The 15,575-nt window shown below is 39.2% G+C and overlaps 1 protein-coding gene across 1 annotated transcript in view; it reads left to right on the top strand.

The window, feature by feature from the left end:
- Itgb1 (integrin subunit beta 1) overlaps positions 1–14,799 on the top strand; it is a 48,908-nt gene extending 34,109 nt beyond the window's left edge. The window contains exons 10-16 of the mRNA XM_031341887.1: positions 1,556–1,696; positions 1,835–2,034; positions 3,603–3,841; positions 4,054–4,276; positions 5,664–5,896; positions 7,458–7,624; positions 13,623–14,799. Coding sequence (XP_031197747.1) covers positions 1,556–1,696; positions 1,835–2,034; positions 3,603–3,841; positions 4,054–4,276; positions 5,664–5,896; positions 7,458–7,624; positions 13,623–13,688 — 1,269 coding nt within the window. The 3' untranslated portion in view covers positions 13,689–14,799. The remainder of the gene's footprint in view (positions 1–1,555; positions 1,697–1,834; positions 2,035–3,602; positions 3,842–4,053; positions 4,277–5,663; positions 5,897–7,457; positions 7,625–13,622) is intronic.
- The last annotated feature ends 776 nt before the right edge of the window (positions 14,800–15,575 follow it).

Consider the following 15,575-nt stretch of genomic DNA (forward strand, 5'->3'; position numbering starts at 1 on the left):
CAGCCCAGTGATCATTTAAAATGACCCACAGGCACTTGCAATGTCATGGAGACTGTTTTGTACTATATATACCATTTTCTATATCTTTGGTATGTTAATTTAGATTAAAAACTATTTTTTAACTGAGGGGGGGAGGGAGGGAGGGAGCACACGCACGCCATGATGTATGTATTATAAGACAATTTGTGGGAGTTAGTTCTCTCCTACCATGTGGATTTGGGATCAAACTCCGGTTGTGAGGCTGGTGGCAAGTTTCTTTCACACTCTGATCCATCTTGCTAGCCCTGGTATTTTTTGAGACTATATCATATGGCCCAGGCTGTCTTGACTTCTCGGTATTTCCAAGGATCTGAACTTGTGATGTCTTTGCCTCCACCACCCAGGTATGCTATGTCATGCCTGGCTTTGAACTTCACATTGATTTCTACACATGCTTAAGGTTCCAAGACATTTTGGAAAGATTTTGACTTATAGGAGTTAAAGACAAGATTCTACTTGTTTTCCATCCTCCCAATTCCAGCCTCTCTCTTGGCAGATTGTTTTCCTCACTGCTATCCTTGTAGGGATGTTGTCTTAGTAAGAGTTTCCATTGCTGTGAAGAGACACCATGACCAAGGCAACTTTTACAAAGGAAAACATTTAATTGGTGCTGGTTTACACTTTCAGAGGTTCAGCCCATTATCATCATGGCAGGAAGCATGGCAGTGTGCAGGCAGACATGGTGCTGGAGGAGCCAAGAGTTCTGCATCTTGATCTGACTGCAGCCAAGAGAGACCATCTCATGGGCAACTAAGAGGAAGGTCTTTTCTGCATAGGATTGAGCCTGAGTATAGGATTTGAAAGCCGGCCCTCACAGTTACATACTTCCTCCAACAAGGCCACACCTCTTAATAATGCCATTTCCCATTAGCCAAGCTTATTCAAACCACCACAGGTGTGAATGATGAGAGATGGCTTATACCTAACTACCTCTGTCCTGAGATGTCTGCTCTTTTAAATAAGCACTGCCTGGACTCTTCCTTGTCAGCTCTCCACATATTTTATTTTTTGTTGGTGCTGAGAAAAGCTGAGGACCTCATGGCTGCTAGACAGTGTTGTCCCATTGAGCTAAGCTCCAGTGCTCCAGGCTCTAGAAGGGTGTTTAGGAAGTGAGCAAGATGACAGTGGTCCCAAGTAAATTTATTTACTCTGTTGCTCTGGTCTCTGGCCAGAAGGAAGGAGGCCAGAGGACAGTTTTGGGGAGCTGTTGTGACACAGGGGGAAGCAGATATCTGTTCTGTGTTCTTAGGATTCCTCATAATCAGACCTTTGTGTTATGAGATCATTAGCATTTTACTGATTAATAAAAAGCAAATACTTTCATATTGTATACATTATTTTGAAGATTGGACCTTTTTTAGAGTTGGCTATTCTAGATTTTCTAACACCTATTTGGATTGAATTGCATTGAAATGATAGTGTTTTCATAACAGCCCTTTTTATCCATTGTTGTCTGAGTGTGTTCAAGTCATATTTTATTTTACTTCCCTGTTCATGGTTAGTCTTTCTTTTTTAGTCCCTTTCTTCAGAAGTTATTCTGGAAAATAGCAAACTGCCAGATGGAGTAACAATAAATTACAAATCCTACTGCAAGAATGGGGTGAATGGGACAGGAGAAAATGGACGAAAGTGTTCCAACATTTCCATTGGAGATGAGGTATGTTGTATGACCATTTTTTGTGACAAAGAAAACCATCCATACAAATTTGGGGCTGGAGAGGTGGCTTAGCAGTTAAAACACTAGCATTTGAATGTTTATTGCTAAATTTATTAATCTAATCTTTTTTCCTTTAAGGTTCAATTTGAAATTAGCATAACTGCTAATAAATGTCCAAATAAGGAATCGGAAACCATTAAAATTAAACCTCTGGGCTTCACTGAAGAAGTAGAGGTCGTTCTTCAGTTCATCTGTAAGTGCAATTGCCAAAGCCATGGCATCCCAGCAAGTCCCAAGTGCCATGAGGGAAATGGGACATTTGAGTGTGGAGCCTGCAGGTAAGTGCAGCCTTGCTGCAGTGGGGCAGACAGTATAGACATCTTTATCTGGGAAACCAGTATAAAATAAAGACATAAATCCTTTGCTCCAGTCACTCACTCACGTTCTCCTAAGGATCTCTCAGTTCTTAAGCTTTTAGCTAGGTATAAGCAGTGTGTCCACAGTCTCTCAGGGCAACCTTTGGGCTTTGTTCTCTTAATGGCACTTCTAGTTCCCAACATTGAAAAGAAAAAAAAATGGTAGATAGAAACATTTTTTTGTACAAACTGTCAGTGGTGACTTTTTAAATTTTGTTTTACTTTGGATGACCCCAGTACTTGGGCAGTACAGTTGACTGCCTCAGTACTTGGGTTATAGGCAGAACCCACTACTCCAGTGTTCATGACAGTTTATCTGTAACTTAGTTAACAAGAAAAATGTTTACCATGTCCAGCATTAATTTGTATTTCTGGGATAAAAATAAAATAGCACTTAAAGTTTACATTTCTCTCTCTCTCTCTCTCTCTCTCTCTCTCTCTCTCTCTCTCTGTGTGTGTGTGTGTGTGTGTATATATATATCTTACTGTCTTGGTGAGAACAGTTGCAAATGTTGGTTCTCTGTCTACCATGTGAATCCTAGGAATTGAACTTAGGCTGTCAGGTTTGGTGACAAATAACCTTTACCCTTTCAGCCATTTCACCAGTCCTCTTGGCTACTTTTTATATTAAAAATTAAACTGTTTGTAATACAGCCTTTTCTTTAAAATAATAGAACCTTTTAATCTAAATGTTAGTCTCACATCACTGTGGTTTTGTTTATTGGCCCAAAGAAAAATGAATAGCTATGTTTACCATTAATTGCCCATTATAAGTAATTATATTTTTTCTGTTATATTTAACTTGAGACATTAAGATTTCCCTTTTTTTAAAACAGCATTTTATCAAAAAAGATTTTTTTGAAAATTCTTTGCCTTCTTTTTGTTTAGCATATGCAAAATCAGTTTATTCAGTGGCTAAGAACATGCTCCTAAGATATGTAGGAAATTTAAGAAGTCTAGACCTGTGCAGTAAATTTACTCTTAGCTAAGGCTAGTACTATTTTCAGTTTGTGTACCCAATATATTTTTCAACTTTTGGGATTGCATTTATTGTTATTTTTTATGTTAACAGACCCTTGCTTCAAATTTAGTGGCAGGTATTCTGTAACAGTAATATAATTGAATATATTTGAGAATCTAGCCCAGCAAAGTGACACATGCCTTTACTCCCCTGCACTTGGTAGCTAAGGCAGGCAGACCTCCAAGGTCAAAGTCAGCCTAGTCTATTTTTCCAGTTTTGTTGTTTGTTGCTGGAGTATGTTTTCATTTTGCTCAGAATGATTCCTTGCTAAAGGTAAATTTTCCCCAAGGCCCCTGTATATTCTATAAGAACTTGAGTTGCTACTACATGTGTGTATGTATAAACACAGAGAACTTCTCTCGTGTCTCACATGTACATGTGGAGTGAGCATCCCTACCTGATACTTTGCTAATGTTTGGAAATTGTTACATTTCTTGTTTTATGTGTCTGTGTTTGGGTCTTTCTGCAGGTGCAATGAGGGGCGTGTCGGGAGGCACTGTGAATGTAGCACAGATGAAGTGAACAGTGAAGACATGGACGCTTACTGCAGGAAAGAGAACAGTTCAGAAATCTGCAGTAACAATGGAGAATGTGTCTGTGGACAGTGTGTGTGTAGGAAGAGAGATAATACAAATGAAATTTACTCTGGCAAATTCTGCGAGTGTGATAACTTCAACTGTGATAGGTCTAATGGCTTAATTTGTGGCGGTGAGTAAGCCCCAGCAGTAGCTGCACACACAGTTCCTCTGATGAGATCAGATATGCGAAGAGTCTCTGGGTTAGTACACAGAAAGGGGAAGGGGTTAGGGCAGGCTATTATATCTGCTTTCTTCTGTGTTGTGGCTTGTTTTTAATTTGTGAAGAATTGCTGTGATGATACATTTTACCGTTGTTTTGAGAAATGGTCTTTTTCGTTGCAGGGAATGGTGTGTGCAGGTGTCGCGTCTGTGAATGCTATCCCAATTACACTGGCAGTGCATGCGACTGTTCTTTGGACACTAGTCCGTGTGTAGCGATAAATGGTCAGATCTGCAATGGCCGGGGTATCTGTGAATGTGGCGCTTGTAAGTGCACAGATCCCAAGTTTCAAGGGCCAACTTGTGAGACATGTCAGACCTGCCTTGGTGTCTGTGCAGAGCATAAGTAAGTACTGCATAAGTGCTTCACATAGTCACATTCACTTTACTGACTCCAGTATCTATGTTATACCACTCAGCCAGAGGAGAGTGCTGATAGAGTACATTTCAAAAAGAATACTTGCTGCCTTTTTTTGGTTGGTTGGTTTTTGTTTTTTCTAGACAGGGTATCTCTGTGTAGCCCTGGCTGTCCTGGAACTCACTCTGTAGACCAGGCTGGCCTCGAACTCAGAAATTGCCTGCCTCTGCCTCCCAAGTGCTGGGACTAAAGGTATACGCCAACACTGCCCAGCTATTTGCTGCCTTTTATATAGCATTTTTTATGTCCTAAAAATTCTTAATAATTGTGTAAGAATGAAGTGTGCCATGAGAGTTGTGCTGGTTTTGTTGTTGTTTTTAATCTGAAGTCACTGTATAATAAGTCTATGCTGCTAATTGGCACTACTGTCTTTTGTTTTTAAAGTTTAGTGGTAGAGATAGAACTCTGAGCTCTGTCATAGAGGTATATACTGTAGTCCATTTGCTATCTTTTGCTTCAGGAGAATGGAAGGTTATTCTCCTTGGTAAATTACTACATCGATACTGCTTAAGTCGTGGCTTTATGTTACATATTTAATGTAATATAGGTCCAGTTTTATTACCTATATCTTAATTTTGTGTTGTGGAGATGTATATGCATGCATGTGTATGTATGTATGTATGTATGTATGTATGTATGTATGTATGTGCGTGGGCTACCACCAACGGCTTAGAATAGATTTTAATGTGTATCCCCCAGGTCTGCAGTGTGCTAGTTGTTGGTCTTGGACATACCTATTAGAGGTTTGTCATGGACATGCTGGTGTCTTTACAAAAAGGATCCACTATGTAGGCCTAACTGGCATCTGTGCAGCACCCATAGCTGTGCTGTGGATGCAGGGCCTGTACTAGAAGTGAGCTGTTCCTCGTAGCTGACTAGGAAGTAGGGTTTGTGAATCAGATGTTGGATGAACTCTTGATAAGGCCTGGTGTTACTAGGCTCAATAGGCACTGGCCTTTACTGAAGTTCCTTATTCCTCCAGTGGAGGGCACATGCTTCAGGCAGCTTCTGGAGCCAGAGGCTTCCTGGGTGCTTTGCCACCACCAATGGACTTAGTCCAAGGTGGGTCTGGAGAATTCATTACCTACTCCTTTATTTTTTGACTGCCGGTTTGCCAGCCAGAGTGTTGCTGGCCTTAGTGGCAGTGACTTGGCTGAGGCTGCTGGAAACCAGAATCTCATGTGGAACATACTGCCTCTTTATTTCCTCTGGATTTATATTGCCCTTAGATTGGTATGGCCATTAGTTTAGCACATGAAATATTCTAAACAAAATTCGTCTTAATATATGCTAAGTGTAACAATTTCTGTCTTAGAGAATGTGTTCAGTGCAGAGCCTTCAATAAAGGAGAAAAGAAAGACACGTGTGCACTGGAGTGCTCCCACTTCAATCTCACCAAGGTAGAAAGCAGAGAGAAGTTGCCCCAGCCAGTGCAGGTCGATCCTGTGACCCACTGCAAGGAGAAGGACATTGATGACTGCTGGTTCTATTTCACTTATTCAGTAAATGGCAACAATGAAGCTATCGTGCATGTTGTGGAGACTCCAGGTAGAAGTCAGAAGATGCCTAGCATTGTTTCTTATGATGCCTTGCCTCTATTCCGGGTCATTGCTGGGACTCTGGTGGCAGAAACAGCTTGTATTCTTATCTTACTATTTATATTAGGTTTATATTGGGATATTTTCTTCTCATAGTGTAAAGTAGAATTTGGCTAATTATATAACAACTAAGGAAGGAGTCAAGTTTTAAGTAAATGCAACCCAAGCTATATTGTTGGTGATATTTAAATCTGAGCTTGATTCTGCTTTAAGAACTGGGAGAAGGTATCCTAAACATATTATTAATGTTGAATTTGTTCAGCTTGCCAGAAATCAAGCACATTTCCCTTTTGTTTTCCTTGTAGCCTTCCTTGTCACTTTATCAGGTTTTTGGTGTGAACACATCTGTTCAGTGTTACAGGAAATGCTCCAACTTTTACTTTTTTTTTTTTTTTAACAAATGCTTTTACTGTTTTAAAAAGGAGAAGACAACTTTGTGGAGTTGTTTCTGTCTTCCTGAACATCAAACACACGTGGTCAGTTGTGTTAGCAAGTGCCTTTACCCACTGAGCCCTCTTGTGGTCTCTGCATTGTTCTGCAGCACCAGACAGGAGCTGTGAACACTGTTATGTGTGCCCCTGTGTCTTCCCATTACCTTAGCATTTTTTGAACACAGGGGCTTTGTTGCTGTTTTTGTGGTGTTGTGCAGTGAAACCAGGGTGTTGCAATGGATAGTGGCTTCCTGATTTCTTTCTACAGTATTAATGATGAGACTTTGGTTGACATGGCAATAGATTACAGATCAAATTGGGGAAAATGCATCTTGACAAAATACTAGTTTTTTAAAATTTAGTTAATTTAGTATATGGGGGGAGGGAAGCTCGAGGGATTTTTTTTCATGTGCCATGGGTTTCTCTAATTACCCCAGTCATTTTCATTTGCTTGAGGACAGTCTTGCCATGCAGCCCTTGGCCAGATTGGAACTAACAACCTAGATTGGCTGACTTCCAAGTTGTGGCAGTCTTGCAGCCTCTGCCACTTGAATGCTGACCTATACTACCATGTCTGGCTGCCAGTCATCTTTACTACTGTCTTTTATCATTGCTTAGTACTTTATAATCTTGAACAGAATATTTTTAATTATATATAAGCTCTTCATTATTTTCGATGCTATTATGATTTTTTAAAGCATTTTTCAGTCTTTTAGCAAAAGAAATCTATAACCCCCAAATAAATAACCTACTGATCATATTTCCTACTATCTTATAAGCTCCCTTGTTAGAATCTAGTAGCTTTGTTTGTTTGTTTGAGCCAGGGTCTTACCTTGTCTGGAGCTCACTTTGTAGGTCAGGCTGACCTCAAACTCATAGAGATCCATTTTGAGATTAAAGGTATATGTCACCACACCTGGCCTGGAACTTAGTAGCTTTTAAATAGGTTTTTGGGACAGTGCAGTCTCTTGAGTTTTCAGCACTATTAATTTTATGAGATCCCATCCAACTCTTTGTGGTCATGTGAACTTTGTATATACTCAGTCTTTTTATGCTCATGATTAACCTTTTCATTTGTAGACTGTCCTACTGGTCCCGACATCATCCCAATTGTAGCAGGCGTGGTTGCTGGAATTGTTCTTATTGGCCTTGCCTTGCTGCTGATTTGGAAACTTTTAATGATAATTCATGACAGAAGGGAATTTGCTAAATTTGAAAAGGAGAAAATGAATGCCAAGTGGGACACGGTAAGTTATGAAAACATCTACTGAGAGCCGTAGGATGATTCCTGAAGTAAATGTAACTTATTAATGGTGAGGCTGCCTTTAAAGTCCTCTTTAAATATTTTATTTCTCCCAAAGTTCAAAATTCAAAGAAGTTGTATTTGCTGAAAACAAGAAGCCTTCTATTCAATTAATAATTTAGGGAGATATGATATTTTTTGTATATAGTGGCCAATGTGCTTTAGTTCTTTAGTAGGTCAGATTCTAAATATTCTCCTCAGCTCATTTGTATAATATAAAATAGAATCTTAAATGACATCACCAATGTCTCAGGCCATACTACAGAAAGAGCTCCTCTTCCCCTCCATACATTCATTACGATTCTTTTTATACGGTTTCTGGAATATACAACCAAATTGGTATTTCTAAGGCTAGAATGAGGGGAGGACTAACTAGAAGGTGGGGTTACAACAGGCCTTCTTAGATGAGTTCTAGGTGTGTTTGTGCATTTGGAAATACTCAGCCTGAACTTAAGGTATATTTTACTCTCTTCAGATTGCATCTCTGTAAAGCCTTGTTTAGTAGAAAAACACGCTTTGACTGGTATGTGCTGATCAGTGGTTTCAGAATAGAGTCAGGTGGTTGGTTAAATGTTGGCCCTTATAGATTCACATTTTGACACAACTATAGTTAGGTTGATTTTTTTGTTTTTTTTTTAATTTAGAAATTTTAGAAGTATAGAATTAGAATTCCAGTTTATAGTGTCAGTACACTATGTATATCAATTTTCTTTCTGATGAAATCACTAGAAACTATTTCTTTTACTTTAGCAAGAAAATCCGATTTACAAGAGTCCTATTAATAATTTCAAGAATCCAAACTATGGACGTAAAGCTGGTCTCTGAGTTTCCGTTCGTATTTCTTTTCACTTTCTATCCTTGCATGTGAATTTCTGTCTCTCTCTTTTTACTGCACCGTGTGTGTTTCTCAACACCACTGCTTTTGTTTGTTTGTTTGTTTGTTTGGCTTTATTTTTATGGCTATGTGTGGCTTTTCTCATATGTTAACTTAGTGCTTGGAAGGACTTTACCAAATAATAAGGTATAGAAGCTGCCCCTGTGTTGGAGAGAAAAGAAAGCTTTGCAGTCAGGCAGCCCCAGTCTACCCTAGAACTGCTTAGTAAGTAGAGCAGCCCTGAGCTTGCTTACCTGCCTGAGGCTCCTCTTAAGTCTTCAGCAGGGAGGATTTTAACTGACAGCTGGGCTGCAGTCTACTACGCAATCTCTGATGTAGTCCTATTTCAGAGGTCATAGTACATAATGAATTACTCTCTGAATTGAATAGTGAAATTGAGTGTGAAATCAAAATGGCAAAACCAAGGGTAAAGGACTGTAGTGCAGTTTGTACTGTTCACAGTTACAGTTCATTTTACCCATTCTAGAAAGATTCTGAGACTTTTTCGTTCTTGATTATGTGGGAATTCCACTGAGAAGCAGAATACCATTGTGTTTCTTACTAGTTCTGACTTTCAAGTTTGAAACTGAAATGTTTTGATGCTTATTTTTATTTTATTTCTCTCTTCCTCCCTCCCTCCCTTCCTTCCTTCCTTTCTTTCTTTCTCTCCCTCCCCTCTCTCTCTTTCTTTCTTTCTCTCTTTTTCTTTTTTTGCTTGAGAGAAGGTGGAAGCCTCACCTGTCAATAAAATGATGTTTGCCTATTAGCTGAGGCAGGAAATAGAAGGTGGGATATCTGGCAGAGAGAGTGGAGGTGGGGCAGATTCTGGGAAAGAGCCAAGAGCAAGAGATTCACTCTAAACTCTGTGGAAGTAAGATGCCCTGGCTATCTTGGATCTTGCTGTGCAGACTAGGCTAGTCTTGAATTCACAGAGGTTTTTGCCTCTCTTAAAACGTCCATAAAAAAGGCTGATTACATTGACCAGCACCAAATTATTTTCTTGTGGATTGGAAGAACCTAGGAGAATTCATGTTTTCTTATCTCCATTTTATGTCAACAGAGACAATGTGGCAATAGCTACAGGGTCCCCTTATGTTTCAGGAATGGTTCTCAGTATCCTGTATTTTTTGTTATTTGTGAGAATAGTGGGGACTGTCTTTATTCTTGTTTTATAAAAGAGAAGACTGAGGCAGAGAAACAAAGTTCACACAGCTAGTTAGTGAAATGAGATTTAAGTCCAGACTGTGGGATTCCAACACTTATGCCCGTATCCTCTGCCCTGGACCCATTATCAGGTTCGCAATCACATTCTTTAGGAGAGCGTTACCTGGTTAGGAAGAAATAGAACACTTTACAGAGCTGCCCATTTTGACATGTGTTGTGATTTGGGGTAATATGTTGTGTAGAGAGAATCTCTTACACACTGTGTGGAAGTGTCACCTGTCAATAAAATGATGTTTGCCTATTAGCTGAGGCAGGAAATAGAAGGTGGGATATTCGGCAGAGAGAGTGGGGGTGGGGTCAGATTCTGGGAAAGAGCCAAGAGCAAGAGATTCACTCTAAACTCTGTGGAAGTAAGATGCATGAAACTGAGAAGAAACCAGCCATGTAGCTGAACTCAGGCTAGAATAAATGGGCTATATAAGTTATGAGCTAATTGAGGAACAAGCACAAGCTTATGGCCTTATTCATAAATAAGTCTCAGAGTCACAATTCTGGGTACAAACACCTAGGGAGAAAAAAAAGCTCATGGCTACTGTCTTGGGCAAACATGATGGGAGAATCACTTTCCTACTACACAGAACTCAGCACTGCCGTTATGCTTGCTTACTCTGTTATGGAACTTGGAAAGCAAAATTGAAGGGCTGCAGGATGTATAATCACTTAATCAGTAAATCCGTCAAAAAAAAGACTTGCAAGTAAGGGAATGTTTTATATTTTTAAAGGACACAGGAAGTAGCAGCAATACTAGAAATCATGACTTGCTGTATCTCTCTTACTGCTAAAAAGTTTTTATTTAAGGCTAGTTTGTTGGTAGAAAGTTATTGTTAAACTCACTTGTGTGTGAGACTTGATGTATTCTTTCACTCTCATCTGATACTTTACAGAACTTACTTTTTATAGAAAAATTGATTAGTGAAATTTCTGGGATTTTATTTATTTTCTTTGTGGACACAAGCAGGTAATAATTTCATATAGTTACTTCTCACAACAGAATTTTCACTTTTTTTTCCTGAGGTAAATTATTTGCCCTTCCTGTACATTTAATAACACTTTGAATAATATTAATCAGTAGTTACTATTTAATACTTAATGTTTGTATTCTTGACTTAATTTTTGGCTATCATATACCTTCAGCTAGAATAAGCATTTCATACAATTAAAAAAGCAAAGGTTTCTTAAAATTTATTTATATATTATTGAAACCTAAGAAAATTTATGGCTATAGATTTTCCCAAGATGTTATCTTAATGTTATAGTAAAACTATCAGAAAAAAATCATATAAAAACATTTTTTGTGATATGGGGACCAAGGCTTCTCACCAATTAATTACACCATTAGCAGACACTGTAATTGTGTGAGTATATAAGACTGCCTTGTTGGGACCCTGACAAAATTATCAAGTCTGTCCTTCCCTGCTGTGAATTACAAACCTCCCAGTTTTCATTATGTACCTCATATACCTTAGTAATTTACAGCCAACACTATCAGATGTTCATAGTAGACAAAGAGGGACTCACTCCAAAGATAGCCTACACTTTAGATGCAGATATGCTTTGGCTTCTTGGGGCAGGGACTGTGCCTGAGTGATGGAACTAATCTGAATTACTTTAGCTTACCTTCTTTTAAATTGATACCTAATGCATACTATACTGAGTTTATCTCTAACTTGCATGTTAAATTTTTGTTTGACTGTACTTTGACATGGTGACTATAAATGTTAGCATGTATGGCAAAGCAAGCTTCTCCCAAGGTAAGTGTCTTCTCTATAAACCCTGCGTTAGACTCCAGGATCGTAAATACTGAGCTTCTCTCCTTTTATATTTTGCTTTGTGTTTTGTTCTTATAATTCTTAAAGCAGTAAATACTAGATTTTAAGTGCATTAACTTAAAGACAGTTAAATAGTAGTTTAGTAGCCTAATATATTTGATATCAGGTAGTTCTAGCACCACACCCAGGAAGTTGGAAACCTCTTACCTGAAGGAGGAATGCTGTAAGCCCTGAACAGCCAGTTGAGCTGAGATCTTGAGATTGTGAGCAGTTTTGTTGTCAGTTTGTTGATGGATCTTGTATTATTTACTTTTTCCATTAGTCTAATGAGAAAAGATTTACTCAGGTTCACAGTTAGAGGGTACAGTCTGCCATAGTGGAGTACTCCACAGCAGCTGAGCTGTTGGAGCTTGGGGCACCTGGTCAAATCAATGACATGCTGGGGCTCCACTCACTTTCTCCTTTCATGCAGCATTCAAGCTCAGGAAATGATGCTACTCACAGTGGGCATCCTGCCTCAAGTAACGAACTCAATCATGCCAGAGGCTGGTCCCCCACATGACTTTATGTTGAGATTAAAGTTTGCATTATGTTGTTTTGTTAAACACCATGACTTAAAAGCAACTTGAGAAATGAAAAGGTTTATTTGTTTTACTGGTATAGCCCATCATCAGAGGAAACCAAAGCAGGAACATGGAGACAGGGACTGAGGCAGAGACCTCCAGAGAAGTTCTTCCTGCTGTGTAACAGTATACTTTCCAGGGCATACTCAGCTACCTTTTGTATACAGCCCAGGCCTACCTGCCCAGGGGTGGCATCACACCGAGCCACCTCTCCTGACTAATTAGCAATCAAGAAAATGTCCACAGGCCAGGATTGTTGGAGGCAATTCCTTAATTAAGATCCACTCTTCCAAGGAGACCTTAGTTTGTGTCAAGATGACAGAAATTAACCAGCATTCCACCACAGACCCTTTGTGCACAGAAAAGTTATAATTGAGGAGTGGAAGTGAGTGATCAGGTGTGTGGTCTTGTTCTGACTGGTATTTACAAAGCTGCTGCCATCTTAGTAGATAGATGCTGACTGTGGCTTCAGGGCTGAGCCCACACTGCCTTCCTCTAGTCTCTGCTCCATTCCCAGAACCTCAGAACATATTTTCAGTTTCAAATGAAGTGGATATATCTCTACCTTGATATGGCATTTGCACTTGTGCTTGTTTTTTAGTAATTTCTTTGTAGTCAGTTTCCCTATGGAAGTGTTCTTTAAACTTCTCATGTTAATCCCTTTTTCTAGTACTCTTCATATTATGTATATAATTTTAATTTGAACTCTGTCAGATCACATTATTTCATATCTTTACATACTATACTGTAGTCTCTTCAAGGGCAAACTTATGATTATATAATTATGATTGCTGCTATTCTGCTTAAAGCACCATAGTATATTTTTCAATCCTGAGAAATGTTTGTTGTGATTTTGAGTCACTTGCTGAGTTTGCAGCGGTTCTCACTCAAGAGTAGAACTGTGAGCATCATTACCCTTAGGCTGTTGAAGAATAGTATTTTCATGAAGCACGGATATTAGTTAACATTGTAAGCATATTTTTGGATTATGACTTGATGGGCACGATGCCTTAGATGACACTGGCAGACATATCCAGAAATCAGTTCTATAGAACCGAGAAGGTTTCAGGAGCACCTCTCCTCCTCTAGATGGAAGCCAGCCACCCTATAATAAGCACTTCTAAGCATTAGAGCGTGTAAGTTAGGTTTTTAGTATTTTCATAAGTTGGTACCAGATCTTTAGAGACTCTCTGGTGGCAGCTGTACAGGTTCTGTGTGGAGGCCTTTGTGAGGCAGCCCTCTAGGGATGACGGACTGGAGTCAGAGCACAGTATTCTAATACCTGAGACTTCTGGGTCAGAGCTGTCCTCACCACTGTCAGGTTTTATTTTTGCCGTCTAAACACTATTTGACACTGGATATTGAAAGAGACTTCTTAAGACAACTGCAGCTTTTAATATTGTTTTGGAACACTGATTTTAGAGAGTAACTAGTAATTTGTGTTTGTTTTAGGGTGAAAATCCTATTTACAAGAGTGCCGTGACAACTGTGGTCAATCCGAAGTATGAGGGAAAGTGAACCCTACTCAGGATTTTGCAACGCCCAGCTCACAGCAACAGCATCTTAGTCACAGCAGGGTAGTCTGGGGCTCTGGCCAGGGGCTTATTCACATGCAGGTTTGGAAAATGTAAAATATGTATAATTTTTAATTTTTTATTATTTTGAAAATAATGTTATAATCCATGCCAGGGACTGACAGAAGACTTGAGAAAGGATCTTTATCTTTGTCAGCTGAGGTCACAATGTGCCTTTTTAACCCTTCCTCCTGGACCATTGGAATCAAGCTCTTACTAGATTGAATGACACTGCTAGTGCCAGTGCAGGGCAGAGCTGAAGTAGCAGCACCACAGCATCTGAACCATAGCTGATTCTCAGCTTCACAGAGTGGCCATGGCTAATCATACAGAGTCAGAGAACAGTCCTGCTGGCGGCTCCGGGCTTCCTTCAGCCTGCTGGCTGCCCACCGGGAATTCCCAATGATGTATGCGGAAGACAAGTGTGTTGACAGTTTCCAATTTAAATAAATTTGACACAGTTGATTTACAAGTCCATTGGAAAAATTCTAAGAGGTGGGAAGGAAAACTTAGCTTTAAAACCTGTGTGCCATTGTGAGTTACTTGATCCTGTAACTCCAACGCCTTTTCTTTATAAATCCAACGTTGGATAAAAGTACTGGGAACTTCTCTGCTAAAAAGTCCTTGACTTAGCACTATTCACATAAAGGCCATAATTTTAGTAGCATTGCTGAGTGGGGACCTTTTGGGTTGAGCTTATTTTACTTTTTTTTTTTTTCTTTAATTCCTGGTGCTCCGTTATCACCTTCTCTAATCCTTTAATGTATCTGTTTTCAATTTGGGGCTAAGACTTTTTATCATTACCTTTTCTTTTCCTTGGCTGTACATTTACCTTTTTCACAAATACTGTAAGCTGTCCTGCTGCTTGCAGGACTACAGGGCCCAGGCAGGGCCCCTCAGCAGCAATTCAACCACTGTGCACCTTCTGCACGTGCCTTTCCTACTGTGCTTGCTCTGTCTCAAACTAGTCACAATCTTGTTTTAAGTGCCTTTTAATTTTGACAATGCTATTAACTGAAGTTATTTATTAAAATAAAAAGGCCTAAATACATTAAGTGATTTGTTTTGGCTCTATATTTTTGTTAGTTTTGTGCATGTAATTTTTATGTGTTAAAGATACGGTGGGAAAATGTGGCTCAAACCACTTAAGCCAAAATGATTCATTTTAGACATGTGGGGAGTGGGTAGTAGACCAGATTTCAGTTAGGAGGTGTTTTATTTTTAGGTTAACAGAACTTTTTATGAGCATCATCTTAAACTACTAGATGCTGGAGAGCTAATATTTAAGAAAGGGATAGTTTTTTTCATTCTTAGGAAGAACTAGGGAAATCTTAACTTTCATTTGCTTTTAGTTTATTTTTGTGTAAAACTATTTCCATAAAAACACTTGTGTAAGGTTTAAAAGAACTTGGGTTGGCAAGATGGCTTAGTGAATAAAATCTCTTGCTGTGAAGGCTGATCTGAAGTCAATCTGTACTTGATATATGTTGGTGTTCACATGCCATGACGGACACGTGGAGGTCAAGAAACAAGTTTGTGGCATTGGTTCTCTCTTCTACTTTGATATGAGTTCTGAAGATTGAACGTAGGGCGCAGGTTTGTGCAGCAAGTGTCTTTATCACACCAGCCTTCTGTGTTTTCTTTTTTAAAAGTTATCTGTAGGTATGTGTGTGTATGTCTCATGTTCACATGTGAGTAGATGCATATGCTTCCATGTGTGCATGAGGAGGCCAGACATAACCTTGGGTGGAAAGTGAGAACCAGCTCCACGGAGTTGTTTCTTCTTGGCCTAGAACTTACTAAAGTGTCTGGCTAGTAACCTTCAGAGAAT

The sequence above is a fragment of the Mastomys coucha genome, unplaced genomic scaffold (assembly GCF_008632895.1).
Source record: "Mastomys coucha isolate ucsf_1 unplaced genomic scaffold, UCSF_Mcou_1 pScaffold22, whole genome shotgun sequence".
NCBI classification, from domain to species: Eukaryota; Metazoa; Chordata; class Mammalia; order Rodentia; family Muridae; genus Mastomys; species Mastomys coucha.